At 64.1% G+C, this 13871-nt stretch overlaps 1 protein-coding gene and 1 long non-coding RNA gene across 9 annotated transcripts; both read left to right on the top strand.

Moving 5' to 3' along the window:
- The first annotated feature begins 761 nt into the window (after positions 1–761).
- On the top strand, positions 762–6534 carry TMEM98 (transmembrane protein 98). Of its 7 annotated transcripts, XR_005842021.2 has the most exons (8): positions 1223–1258; positions 2468–2694; positions 3334–3465; positions 3564–3597; positions 4614–4729; positions 4804–4863; positions 5005–5458; positions 6067–6534. XR_005842021.2 is itself a non-coding variant. In XM_046904383.1 (7 exons), the coding sequence occupies exons 2-7, from the start codon at positions 2564–2566 to the stop codon at positions 5207–5209; spliced, it is 678 nt and encodes a 225-aa protein (XP_046760339.1). In that variant the 5' UTR covers positions 762–819; positions 2511–2563; the 3' UTR covers positions 5210–6534. The 7 variants fall into 7 exon arrangements, 6 of the variants coding, with proteins under 6 accessions (XP_046760339.1, XP_015154901.2, XP_040509365.1 ...); XM_046904383.1 differs by lacking the exon at positions 1223–1258 and adding an exon at positions 762–819 and having other exon boundaries at positions 2511–2694; positions 5005–6534; XM_015299415.4 differs by lacking the exon at positions 1223–1258 and adding an exon at positions 762–819 and having other exon boundaries at positions 5005–6534.
- Positions 6535–7228: 694 nt separating this feature from the next.
- Positions 7229–13863, top strand: GRN. Of its 2 annotated transcripts, none has more exons than XR_005842020.2 (8): positions 7229–7265; positions 8896–9056; positions 9813–9984; positions 11245–11348; positions 11490–11547; positions 11655–11752; positions 12721–12948; positions 13691–13863. It is a non-coding gene; the product is annotated as a granulin precursor (long non-coding RNA). The 2 variants fall into 2 exon arrangements; XR_003071938.3 differs by having other exon boundaries at positions 11451–11547.
- The last annotated feature ends 8 nt before the right edge of the window (positions 13864–13871 follow it).

Raw genomic sequence — 13871 nt, 5'->3', positions numbered from 1 at the left:
GTGAGCCAATGGGGATGCTTTGGGACGGGGTAGGGGACATTTGGGGGCACTTTGGGACACAATGGGAACTCTTTGTGAGTCAATGGGGACATCTGGGGGCACTTTTGGGCACAATGGGATCTCTGTGATTCAATGGGGGCACTTTGGGATGGGGTAGGGGACATTTGGGGGCACTTTGGGACACAATGGGAACTCTTTGTGAGTCAATGGGGACATCTGGGGGCACTTTTGGGCACAATGGGATCTCTGTGATTCAATGGGGGCACTTTGGGATGGGGTAGGGGACATTTGAGGGCACTCTGAGACAATGGGAACACAATGGGGACCCTCTGGGGTGTCATGGGGACACTTTGGGGCACTTTGGGCCCCAATGGGAAATCTGTGATTCAATGAGGACACTTTGGGATGGGGTGGGGGACATTTGGGGGCACTTTGGGGCACTTTGGGACAGTTTGGGGCTCTTTGGGACACAATGGGAACTCTTTGTGAGCCAATGGGGACATCTGGGGGCACTTTTGGGCACAATGGGATCCCTGTGATTCAATGGGGGCACTTTGGGATGGGGTGGGGGACATTTGGAGGCACTTTGGGGGCGAATTGGGACAATTTGGGGCACTTTGGGTACTTTGGGACACTTTTGGACCGGAGAGTGGGGACACTTCGGGGGCACTTCGGGACACAGCGGGGACTCTTTGGGACCCCGTGGTTCCCCCGGGGGCCCCTCTGCGTGGCTGTGGGGGCGGTGCCAGCAGGGGGAGGACGGCCCTACACCGCCCCACACCGCCCCATAGATCCCACAGACCCTACTGTGCGCCCCCGGTGCGCAGCTCCAGGTTTGGGGGAGGGGTGGGGGGGATTGGGTTTAGGATCGGGGCAGGGAGGGGACCCCTCCCCCCCCCCCCACGCACATTGGGGGCACTGTGGGGTTATGGGGCGGGATCGGCTTTGGGGCCGCAAATCTGCTTTAGGGGGGAGCGGTGGGGATGGGGCGGAGTGGTACAGCTCTGTGGGATTGGGGGGGAGGGGGAGAAGGGAAAAAGTGAGGAAGAAAGGGAAAATGGAGGGCAAAAGGTGGGGGGGGATAGGGGGAAAAAGGGAAAGAAGGGGGAAAAAGGGGTGGGGGACTGTAGGGGTTGTGGGGCCGGGACGTGTGGGGCCCCCCCCAGCCTTACTCACGGTGCAAAGGTCGCAGCCGCGCTGCGGAAGTGGCCCCGATCCCATTCCCGGCCCCGATCCCCACAGATCCGGCTGCACGCAGGTAGGGGCCGGGCCCCACTGAGGAGCCCCATAGGGACTGGGCTCTGGGGTCCCCATAATTCCATAGGGACCGGGATTGGGGTATCCCCAAAGAGATGGAGGTTTAGGGACCCCGCATCCCCACGGGAACCGGACTTGAGGTCCTCCGGAGCCCCATAGGGATGGGCTTTGGGGCTCCCCATAGGGACCAGGCTTTGGGGCTCCCCATAGGGACCAGTCTTGGAGTCCCCGGACCCCCATTGGGATGGGCTTCGGAGGTCCCCATGGGGAGTGGCTGTGAGGTCCCCCATAGGGGCCAGGCTCAGGGGTCCGCCAGAGCCCCATAGGGACCACACTTTGAGGTTCCCAATAAGGATCAAGCTTAGGGGTTCCCCATAGGCACCTGCATTGGGATCATCCACAGCCCCATAGGGACTAGCTTTGGGATTCCCCATAGGAACCAATTTTGGGGCCCTCCAGAGCCACATAGAGATGGGTTTTGGGGGTTCCCATAGGGATGAGATTTAGGGTTCCCAATAGGAATCACTCTTGGAGTCCTCCAAAGCCCCAGAGCGATGGGCTCTAGGGGTCTCCATAGGAACTGGCCTTGGGGTCGTCCAGAGCCCCATATAGATGGGCTTTGGGGTTCCCCTACGCACTGGTCTTGGGGTTTCTCAGAGCTTTGGGATTCCCACTTGAACTGGTCTTGAGGTCCTCCAGAGTTCCATCAGGATGGTCTTTGAGGGTCCCCGTAGGGGCCAGGCTTTGGGGTCTCCCACAAGAACCAGTCTAGGGGTCCCCAAATCCCCATTGGGATGGGCTTTGGTGGTCCCAATAGGGACCGTTCGGTGGGGTTCTCCATAGGGACCCGCATTGGGGTCATCCACAGCCCCATGGGGACTGGCTTTGGCATTTCCCTTAGGAATCCATTCTGGGGTCCTCCAGATTCCCATAGGGACAGGCTTTTGGGTTCTCCTTACAAACTCATCTTGGGATCCCCAGAACCCCGTGGGGTTGGGCTCTGGGGGTCCCCATAGGGCCCAGTCTTGGGGTCCTCCAGAGCCCCATATAGATGGGCTTTGGGGTTCCCCATACAAACTGGTCTTGGGGTTCTCCAGATCCCCATAGGAACCGGTCTTGGCGTCCCCCACATTCCCACTGGAATTGATTTGGGGATCCCCATAGGAACCGGTCTGGGATTCTCTGTCTGAACTGTCCTTGGGATCCCCAGAGCCCCACAAGGACGGACTCTGGGGGTCCCCACCCCATTGCAGGCACCTTTGGGGCCGAGATGGAGCGCAGCGCCTGAGCCCGACGGGTCCGAGCCATGGAGACGGTGGTCATCGTGGCCATCGGGGTTTTGGCCACCATCTTCCTGGCGTCCTTCGTGGCGCTGGTGGTGGTGTGCAGGCAGCGCTACTGCCGCCCCAAAGACCTCCTGCACCCCTATGACACCAAGTGAGCTCGGGGGCACCACCGTGGCTGTCCCCACGGCCTTGGCCCCGTGTCCTTGTCCCCATGGCCTTGTCCCCATGGCCTTGTCCCCATGTCCCTTGGTGCATCCCCATGGCCGGTGTGTGGACCCCATGGGTTGGGGACAGCGTTGGGGATGCGTCATGCATGATGGCATTGGGTTGGAAGAGTCTCATTGGGATTGGAGAGGTGGCACCAGGGTGTCCCCATGTCCTTGTCCCCGTGTCCTTGTCCCCGTGTCCTTGTCCCCGTGTCCTTTGGTGTGTCCACAATGGGTGGTGAGGACCCCATGGGTTGGGGACAGCGTTGGGGGTGTCATGCATGATGGCACTGAGGTTGGGAAAAGCCTTTGGGAACACCATTGAGGATGGAGAGGCGGCACCACGGTGTCCCCATGTCCTTGTCCCCGTGTCCTTGTCCCCATGTCCTTTTCCCCATGTCCTTGTCCCCATGTCCTTGTCCCCTTGCCCCCTGGTGCAGACCCCAATAGGATGGCGCAGACCCCACAGGTTGGGGACAGCACTGGGAATGTGTCACACGTGACAGCGTTGGGATTGGAAGAGCCCCGTTGGGGATGGAGAGGTGGCACCAACGTGTCCCCAAAGCCACCCGTGTCCCCTCCAGACCCATCGTGGACCTCATCGGGGCCATGGAGACGCAGTCGGAGCCCTCGGAGCTGGAGCTGGACGACGTGGTCATCACCAACCCCCACATTGAGGCCATCCTGGAAAACGAGGACTGGATCGAGGACGCCTCGTAAGCACTGTCACAGTGTGTCCCCACATTGTCACCGCTGCCCTCTGGGGGGCGGGGAGGAGGGGGTCTGCCCCCATTCACACCTCCTCCATCCGCAGGGGCCTGGTGTCACACTGCATCGCCATCCTGAAGGTGAGTGCCCCCAGTGTCCCCACGGTCGGTGTCCCCAATGTCCCCCTGGTCGGTGTCCCCACCGTCCCTGTGGTTGGTGTCCCCACCATTCCCATGATGGCTGTCCCCAATGTCCCCATGTTCCCACCGTCCCTTATTGTTGGGGTCCCCAATGTCTCCATGGTTCCGAAGTCCTCATGGTTGGTGTCCCCACAATTGGTGTCCCCAATGTCTCCATGGTCCCAAAGTCCCCACGGTTGGTGTGCCCCATATCCCCATGATCCCACTGTCCCTATTGTTGGTGTCCCCATTGTTCCCCTGGTTGGCGGCCCCAGTGTCCCCACAGTTGGCATCCCCAATGTCCCCATGATCCCAATGTCCCTTACTGTTGGTGTCCCCAATGTCCCCATGGTCCCAATGACCCTACTGTTGGTGCCCCCAGTGTCCCTGTTGTTGCTGTCCCCAGTGTCACCATGGTCTTAATATCCCCATGATCCCAGTGTCCCCATAGTCCCAGTGTCCCCATGGTTGGTGTCCCCAACATCTCCATGGTCCCAAAGTCCCCACAGTTGGTGTCCCCAGTGTCTCCATGGTCCCAATGTCCCTATTGTTGGTGTCCCCAATGTCCCCATGGTCTCAATGTCCCCATGGTCCCCATGTCCCTATTGTTGGTGTCCCCAGTGTCCCTATGGTCTTGACGTCCCTATTGTTGGTGTCCCCAATATCCCCATGGTCTCAATGTCTCCATAGTCCCAATGTCCCTATTGTTGGTGTCCCCAGTGTCCCCATGGTCCCAGTGTCCCCACGGTCCCAATGTCCCTATTGTTGGTGCCCCCAATGTCCCAATGGTCTCGATGTCCCTATTGTTGGTGTCCCCAACATCCCCATGGTCTCAATGTCCCCATGGTCCCCATGTCCCTATTGTTGGCACCCCCAGTGTCCCTGTAGTTGGTGTCCCCAATGTCTCCATGGCCCCAAAGTCCCCACGGTTGGTGTCCCCACGGTTGGTGTCCCCCCCGCCCCCGCGCTCCCCACAGATCTGCCACACGCTGACAGAGAAGCTGGTGGCCATGACCATGGGTTCGGGTGCCCGCGCCAAGTCCCCCTCCAGCCTCGGTGACATCATTGTGGTGGCCAAACGCATCAGCCCCAGGTGAGGACGGGGGGCGGCGGCGCACCCCCACGCACGTCCCCGCGTCACCAACCCCGTCCCTGTGCCGCCGCCAGGGTGGACGACGTGGTCAGGTCCATGTACCCCCCGCTGGACCCCAAACTGCTGGACGCCAGGTGACGACGGCGGAGGGGGGGGGGGGGGGGGGGACACCGCTCGGGGCCGGGGGTGGCGGCGGGGTGGCGGCCCCCCGGAACCGCTCCTCGTCCCCACGGCCGTGGGGGTCCTCCCGTGACGGCCGTCCCGCGTCCCCGCAGGGCCGCGGCGCTGCTGCTGTCCGTCAGCCACCTGGTGTTGGTGGCGCGGAGCGCCTGTCCCCAACCCGGTGACCGCGACTGGGTGGACCGATCGCTGGCGGCCGCCGAGCGGCACATGGCCGCGCTGCGCCACGCCGCCATGGCCACCGAGCCCGAGAGGAGCGCGGCCGCCGAACCCTTCCGGCAGGAGCAGTCCGCCATCTGAGCACTGCGGCGCCGGGAACGCCTCCAACGGGGACATCATCAGTGCCACCAATGGGGACATCGGCAGTGCCACCAATGGGGACATCGGCAGTGCCACCAACGGGGACATCGGCAGCGCCACCAATGGGGACATCGGCAGTGCCACCAACAGCGCCACCGGCCGCGCCATCGCCGGTGCCACCACCTGCGTGTCCAGGGCTGCTGATGCCATCACCGGAGCTGCTGATGCCACCAATAAGGGCCACCACCGGTACCGGTTGGATGCCACCAGCAGTGCCACTGAGGCCACCATAAGGGCCACCACATGTGTCACCAGTGTCACTGAGGCTACCATGAGTGCCACCACCGGTACCGGTTGGATGCCACCAGCAGTGCCACTGATGCCACCATAAGGGCCACCAGCGGTGTCACCAATGCCGCTGGTATCCATTGGATGCCACCAGCAGTGCCACTGATGCCACCAATAAGGGCCACTGATGCCACCATGAGTGCCACCACCGGTACCGGTTGGATGCCACCAGCAGTGCCACTGATGCCACCATTAAGGGCCACCACCTGTGTCACCAGTGTCACTGAGGCTACCATGAGTGCCACCACTGGTCCCGGTTGGATGCCACCAGCAGTGCCATTGATGTCACCATGAGTGCCATCACCGGTACCAGTTGGATGCCACCAGCAGTGCCACTGATGCCACCAATAAGGGCCACTGATGCCACCATAAGGGCCACCACCTGTGTCTCCAGGGTCACTGATGCCACCACCAGCAGTGCCACCACGGGTACAGGTTGGATGCCACCACCAATGCCACTGATGCCACCAATAAGGGCCACTGATGCCACCAATAAGGGCCACTGCTAGTGTCACCAGTGCCACTGAGGCCATCACTGGTGCCAGATGGATGCCACCAGCAGTGCCATTGATGCCACCATAAGGGCCACCACCTGTGTCTCCAGTGCCACTGATGCCACCACCATCAGTGCCACCACTGGTACCAGTCGGATGCCACCACCAATGCCACTGATGCCACCGGCAGTGCCATTGATGCCACCATGAGTGCCACCACTGGTCCCAATTGGATGCCACCAATGCCACTGATGCCACCAATAAGGGCCACCACCAGTGTCACCAGTGCCCCTGAGGCCACCACCAGTGCCACCACTGGTCCCGGTTGGACGCCCCCACCAATGCCACTGAGGCCACCAGCAGTGCCCCCATCGGTGCCCCCCGCAGTGCCACCACCCCCCTCCGGAAGGAGCAGCCGCCCATCCCGGCGCTGGGCTTCCAACGGCGCCCCCCGCAGTGCCAATAAACGCCCCGTGACGCCGCTGTGTGTCTGCAGTTGCGGCCGTGGGGACAGCAGGTGACAGTGACACGGGGGTGGTGCTGCCCCCCCCCCACACACACGTGCTGCTCCCGCTTCTGCTTTCGGGGAGCGCGTGGGATGAGGGGACTTCCGGGGGGGGTGGGGGGGGTCCAAAACCGGGTCCTGTTGGGGGCTCAGCTGGGAACCTCTTTATTCACACACAGCGGAGGGGGGGTCTTATAGGAGCCCTCCAAATCCAGACTCAATGAAGGGGGCTCTTATAGGACCCCCCCCCAACAAATCCGGACCCGATGAGGGGGGCTCTATAGGACTCCTCCCAAAAAACAGCGCCCCCTCCCCATCCAGGCCCGGGGGGGTCCCCGTTTCCCTGTGCTTCCCACCCCGTGCTTCCCCTCTATGGGATTTGGGGGGGTGGTCCGGCAGCTTTGCGCCCCCCCGGCTGAGAACGGCCGCACTCATCGCACCGCTCCTAAGCGGGGAGGGGGGGGGGGCGGTCACGTGGCTTTGCAGCACGTGATTGGAAGAGCGTGGCCGGGTGTCCCCGCCCTTCTGCCGGCGGCGACCAATGGGAGCGGAGCGAGGGAGCACGTGCTTGGAAGGCGGGGCTTGATGTTCCCGCCCTCCAATGGGAGAGGAGCAGGAGGGCGCGGCGGGCCAATGGGGAGGGAGGGGGCGTGGCTCGCGGAGGGGAGGGGCGGGGCGTGAAGGGAGGAGAGAGTCCGGAGCGTGCAGGGTGCGGGCACGGGGCGGGGGGGCGGGGGGGGACTGGGAGAACTGGGGGGCACTGGGGGGCACTGGGGGGGCTGGAAATGGGACGGCCGGGGGGGTACTGGGAGACACGGGGGGATCTTGGAACGGGAGGCACTGGGTGAACTGGGAGGCACTGGGGGGCATTGGGAGCAGTGGGTGAACTGGGGGGCACTGGGGGGCACGGGGGGTCCTCGGGACTGGGAGGCAGTGGGGGGGACTGGGAGAGGTGGGGACGGGAACTGGGAGGCACTGGGAGGCACTGGGAGGAACTGGGAACCACCCCCCCCCCCCCCCCCGCAGGGCCGCTTCCTACTGGGATGGGGAAGTGAAAGGGGAGGGGGCTGTGGGGTTATGGGGGCTGTAGGGCTCTGAGTGCCCCCCCATGCCCCCCTCCCCCCCCCATGGCTTTTTGGGGTCCCCTCTTTGGCTCTTATCCCCCCCCCCCCCATAGGACCCTTTCCTGCCCTTTTGCCCCCCCTCGTCATTTAGGATCCATCCCCCGCTGCCTTTTAGGACCTCCCCCTTTTGGCTCTTACCCCCCCCCAGTTTTTAGGCTCCCCGCAGCTTTTAAAGCCCCCCATTCTCTTATAGGACCCCCTTCGGTTTTTAGGGCCCCCCCTTTTCTTTTGCTCCCTTTAACTCCTAACCCCCCCCCCTCCCCCGTTGGCTCTCAGGATCCCCTTTGGGCTTTTAGGGCCGCTCCCTTTGCTTTTAGGGCTCCCCCCCCCCCCCTTTGTTGGACTTTGACCCCACCAGACCGGTTTTTCTGGGATGGGGGGGCGGCACCCATAGGGCAGCGGGGGTACCTTAAGGCTGGGCCCTAAAAGTGGGGGGTGCTGTGGGGTGGGGGGCATTATGAAGGAGGGGGAACTGTGGGGTTGGGGGTGTTATGGGGTTGGGGGAGCTCTGGGGTGGGGGCAGCTATGGGGTGGGGGCAGCTATGGGGTGGGCGGTGTTATGGGGCTGGAGGAAGGATGGGGTTGAGGAAGGTATGGGGCGGGGGGGCGTTATGGGGTCTGGAGTGCTGTGGGGTCAAAGGAGCTGTGGGGCGAAGGGGTGTTATGGGGTGGGGGCAGCGATGGGGTGGGAGATCTTATGGGGCAAGGGGGGCTGTGGGGTGGGGGATGTTATGGGATCGGGGTGCTGAGGGGTGGGGGGAGCTGTGGGGTGGAGGCAGTTGTGGGATCGGGGTGCTGTGGGGTTGGAGGAGCTATGGGGTCGAGGGAGCTATGGGGTGGGGGAGTCTCATGAGGTAGGGGGAGCTGTGGGGTGGGAGGAGCTATGGGGTGGGGGAACCTACGGGATGGGGGCAGCTATGGCATAGGGGGTGTTATGGGGTGGGGGTGCTGTGGGGTCAGAGGAGCTATGGGGTGAGGGGTTGTTATGGGGTGGGCGGATGTTACGAGGTAAGGGGAGCTATGGGGTGGGAGGAGCTCTGGGGTAGGGGGTGTTATGGGATCGGGGGCACTGTGGGGTCAGGGGAGCGATGGGGCGGGGGGAGCTGTGGGGCGGGGGGAGCTGTGGGGTGGGGGGTGCCGTGGGGTGGGGGGAGCTGTGGGGCACAGCTTTGGGATCGGGGAAACTGAGGCGGTGTGGGGCGGTGCCGCCCGTAGGTGTCCCGGCCATGAGGGCGGCGCTGACGCTGTGGTTGGCCCTCATTGGGGGCGCTGCGGTGACGGCGCTGCGGTGCCCCGACGGCGCCTCCGAGTGCCCCCAAAACACCACATGCTGCGGCACCGCGAGCGGAGCCTGGGGGTGCTGCCCCATGCCGGAGGTACGGGGGGATGGGGGGTGACGTGGTGGGATGGGGGTGGGGGTGATGCGGTGGGATGGGGTGATTGGGGATGGGGTGATTGGGGTTGGGGTGATGGAGGTTGGGGTGATTGGGGTTGGGGTGATGGGGGTTGGGGGTGATGTGGGATGGAGGTGATTGGGGATGGGGATAATTGGGGTTGGGGGTGATTGGGGATGGGGGTGATGCAGTGGGATGGGGGTGATTGGGGTTGTGGTGATTGGGGTTGTGGTGATTGGGGTTGGGGTGATTGGGGTTGGGGGTGATGTGGTGGGATGGGGGTGATTGGGGTTGGAGTGATTGGGGATGGGGGTGATTGGGGATGGGGATGATTGGGGTTGGGGGTGATGTGGGATGGGGGTGATTGGGGTTGGGGTGATTGGGGTTGAGGGTGATGCGGTGGGATGGGGGTGATTGGGGTTGGGGTTATTGGAGTTGGGGTGATTGGGGATGGGGGTGATGTGATGGGTTGGGGTGATTGGGGTTGAGGGTGATTGGGGTTGGGAGTGATGTGGGATGGGGGTGATGTGGTGGGTTGGGGGTGATTGGGGATGGGGGTGATGTGGGATGGGAGTGATTGGGTTTGGGGGTGATTGGGGTTGGGGGTGAGGCAGTGGGATGGGGGTGATTGGGGTTGGGGTGATTGGGGTTGAGGGTGATGTGGGTTGGGGTGATTGAGGTTGGGGTGATTGGGGTTGGGGTGATTGGGGTTGGGGTGACGCAGTCGGTGCCATACAGGCCGTGTGCTGCCGGGATGAGGAGCACTGCTGTCCCCACTCCACCAGCTGTGATTTGGAGCGCGGGCGCTGTGTGTCCCCTACGGGGGACGTCCCCATGGCCACCAAATTCCCGGCCTGGAAGAGACCGCCCGGTGCTGCGGCACAGCCCCGGCTCCGCGTCCCAGCAGTGGGTATGGCACCGCCCTGACCCCACGTCCCCACATCCCCACGTCCCCACATCCCCACGTCCCCACATCCCCGTGTCCCTCGGTCCCCATGTCCCAGCAGTAGATATGACACATCCCTGTCCCCACATCCCCACATCTCCATGTCCCCACGTCCCCATGTCCTGGCACTGGGTATGGCACACCCCTGTCCCCACGTCCCAGCAGTGGCTATGGCGTGTCCCTGTGTCCCCATGTCCCCATGTCATGGCACTGAGTATAACACGTCCCTGTCCCCATATCCCCATGTCCCCATATCCCCATACCCCATGTCCCAGCAGTGGGTATGGCACATCCCTGTCCCCATGTCCCCATATCTTCACGTCCCAGCAGTAGGTGTGACGTGTCCCTGCCCCCATAATGTCCCCACACCGTGGCCTGCAGCTCCTCAGTGCCACCACCTCATATGTCCCCATGTCTCTATGTCCCAGCAATGGGTATGGCACTTCTGTGTCCCCATATCCCCGTGCCACGTCCCTGGCTATGGCACATCCTCGTGTCCTCACGTCCCAGCATTGAGGATGGCGTGTCCCCATGTCCCTGTGTCCCCACGTCCCCACATCCCCACGTCCCAGCAGTGGCTATGGTGTGTCCCCATGTCCCCATGTCCCCATGTCATGGCACTGAGTATAGCACGTCCCTGTCCCCATATCCCCATACCCCATACCCCATACCCCATGTCCCAGCAGTGGATATCACATCCCTGTCCCCATGTCCTGGTGCTGTGTGCAGAATGTCCCCATGATGTCCCCATGTCCCCATGTACTCACACTGTGCCCTGCAGCTCCTCAATGCCACCACCTCATGTGGCCCCATGTCCTCATGTCCCAGCACTGACCATGGCATGTCCCCATGTCCCCGTGTCCCCATGTCCCCATTTCCCTGTGTCCCCATGTCCCCGTGTCCCCATGTCCCCACATCCCCCTGTCCCCGTACCCTGGCACTGGACATGGAATGTCGCTGTGTCCCCTGGTCCCCACGTCCCCATGTGATGGCACTGATACGGCACACATCTGTCCCCGTGTCCCCATTTCCCAGTGCTGGCAGCGGCACGTCCCCATATCCCCACAATCCCACATCCCGGCACTGACTGTGCCGCATCCCCGTGTCCCCATATCCCATCCCTGCCCCACACCCCCCACACCCCCACATCCCCACACCCCATCCCTACCTACGGCCCACCCCACCCCACACGGTGACCCCACACGGTGACCCCACACCCCGCAGCGCTGCTCCGGGTGCAGTGTCCCGACAACAGCTCCGCGTGTCCCGACGGCGCCACGTGCTGCCAGCTGCCCTCGGGGCGCTACGGCTGCTGTCCCCTGCAGAACGTGAGTGTGTCCCCCCCCATGGTGACCCCCCCATGGTGACCCCCCCATGGTGACCCCCCCATGGTGACCCCCCCATGCTGTCACCGCGCTGTCCCCACGCAGGCCGTGTGCTGCGGCGACGGGTGGCACTGCTGTCCCCAGGGCACCGCGTGTGACCTGCAGCGCTCCATGTGCACCTCGGTGCGGGACGTGGCGCGCGGTAAGGGGGCGCCACCGACCCCCCCGACCCCCCCCCACGACCCCGGCTGGGGATGTTGTTGTTGGGGACGTTGGGGACGTCGGTGACGGCCGTCGCGTTGTCCTCAGTTGGTGACGTGAAGTGTGACGATGAGATGAGCTGTCCCGACGGGAACACGTGCTGCAGGCTGAGCTCCGGGCAGTGGGGGTGCTGCCCGCTGGAGCAGGTGATGGTTGGGGGGTGGGATGGGGGGGACACTGACACCGTCACGTGTGGGACGAGGACTGATGTCCCCACGTCCTGCATGGGGGGGGTTGGGCGTCCCCAGAGCCACCACGGGACGAGGAGCGACGTCCCCACCGTGGGACAGGAGCTGATGGCGCGTGTCCTCTGTAGGATGGAGCCGTGACCCCATCCCCGTAATAGGACAAGGACAGATATCCGTGTCCTACATGGGGGGTTGGGTGTCCCCAGAGCCGCGATGGGACACGGAGAGACGTCCCCGTGATGGGACAAGGCCGGTTGTCCCCATGTCCTGCATGGGGCGGCGTTGGGTAACCCCCCGTCCCCATAGCGGGACGAGGACTGATGCGCTCATTCTCCCACGGGGTGAGGTTGGGTGTCCCCACAGCCGTAATGGGACGAGGACTGCTGTCCCCATGCTGGGGTCACAGCGGTTGTCTCCACATCCTACAGGGGATGGGGTTGAGTGTCCCCGCGTCCTATGCAGGATGGGGTTGGGTGTCCCCGGAGCCATATGGGGACAAGGAGAGAGACCCCGTGGTGGGACAGGAGCCGTTGTCCCCACGTCCTCCATGGGATGGGGCTGAGAGTCCCCGGAGCCACAATGGGGCAAGGACAGATGTCCCTGTGATGGGACGTGGGCAGCTGTCCCCATGTCCTCATGGGATGGAGGTGGCTGTCCCCTCGTCCCCACAGTGGGACAAGGACAGATATCCCCCCGTCCTGCATGGCATGGGGTCGGGTGTCCCCATGTTCCCCAATGGCACGAGGGCAGATGTCCCTAAGGCTGTCCCCAGGGTTTGGTGCGCCCGGTGCCACGCTGGGACACAGACTGATGTCCCCACGTCCTGCGTGGGATGGGGTCGGTTGTCCCCTACACCCCTAAAGGGCGCAGGGAGCCGCCCCACCGCTATGGGGTCAGTGCTGAAACCCCGCTGTTCCCCCCCCCAGGCCGTGTGCTGCCCCGACCACATCCACTGCTGCCCCCAGGGCTACACCTGCGACCCCCAGGGGGGGACGTGCCTGCAGGGGGGGGTCCGCCTGCCCTGGCTGAGGAAGACCCCGGCGCTGTGGGGTCGGGGTGGGGACGTGCGGTGCGACGACAGGACGAGCTGTCCCGATGGGAGCACGTGCTGCAGGCTGAGCGGGGGCGCGTGGGGGTGCTGCCCTCTGGAGCAGGTGGGGGGCTGGGGGGGGGGCAGGGTGGCAGTGGGGTGGGGGGGCTTGGGGTGGGGGGGGTTGGGGTGGGGAGGGTTTGGGGACAGGGGGGCATCAGGTAGGGGGGGTGTTGGGGTGGGGGGAGTTGGGGTCAGGGTGGCAGTGGGCCGGGGGGGTTTGGGGTCAGGGTGACACTGGATGGGGGTGTTTGGGGTGGGGGGGGTTTGGGGTCAGGGTGGCATTGGGTGGGGGGGGTTTGGGGTGGGGGGGTTTGGGGTCAGAGTGGCAGTGGGTGGGGGGGTGTTGGGGTGGGGGGGTTTGGGGTCAGGGTGGCAGTGGATGAGGGGGGTTTGGGGTGGGGGAGGGTTGGGGGTGGGGAGGGTTGCAGTCAGGGTGGCAGTGGGTGGAGGGGGTGTTGTTTTGGGGTCAGGGTGGCACTGGGTGGAGCGGGTGTTGGGGTAGGGGAGTTTGGGGTCAGAGTGGCAGTGGGTGGGGGGGTTTGGGGTGGGGGGGGTTGGGGATGGGGAGGGTTTGGGGTCAGGGTGGCAGTGGGTGGGTGGGTTTGGGGTCAGGCAGACGTGGGGGGCTTTGGGGACAGGAGGGGATGTGGCGCCCCCTCCCCATCACCGCCCCCCCCATCCCTTTGTGTCCCCATTCCTGGGGGCACACGAGGGTGACAATGGGGGCACACCCCCAGTAGGGGCGGTGGGGTGGCACAATGTGTCCCACCCCACGACGTGTCCTCCCCCCTTCCCCCCCCCAGGCTGTGTGCTGTAAGGACCACCAGCACTGCTGCCCCCAGGGCTACACCTGCGACATCGCCACGCAGAGCTGCGAGAAGCTGTGACCCCCCCGGGGCTGTGACCCCCCCACCCCAATAAAGGGTTTGTAGGAAAAAAAACCCAAAGGATTTTGGGGGAGGAAGAGGCGGAGGCAGCGATGTG

Source organism: Gallus gallus, chromosome 27 (assembly GCF_016699485.2).
Source record: "Gallus gallus isolate bGalGal1 chromosome 27, bGalGal1.mat.broiler.GRCg7b, whole genome shotgun sequence".
Lineage (NCBI taxonomy): Eukaryota > Metazoa > Chordata > Aves > Galliformes > Phasianidae > Gallus > Gallus gallus.
This window is presented reverse-complemented; position numbering and strand designations above follow the sequence as displayed.

Excerpts from the sequence above, each read along its gene's own strand:
- TMEM98 (XM_046904383.1), top strand. The coding sequence starts at position 2,564 with ATGGAGACGGTGGTCATCGTGGCCATCGGGGTTTTGGCCACCATCTTC. Across the intron at positions 2,695-3,333 it reads CTGCACCCCTATGACACCAA|ACCCATCGTGGACCTCATCG; the intron begins GTGAGCTCGGGG and ends TGTCCCCTCCAG. Across the intron at positions 3,466-3,563 it reads GACTGGATCGAGGACGCCTC|GGGCCTGGTGTCACACTGCA; the intron begins GTAAGCACTGTC and ends CTCCATCCGCAG.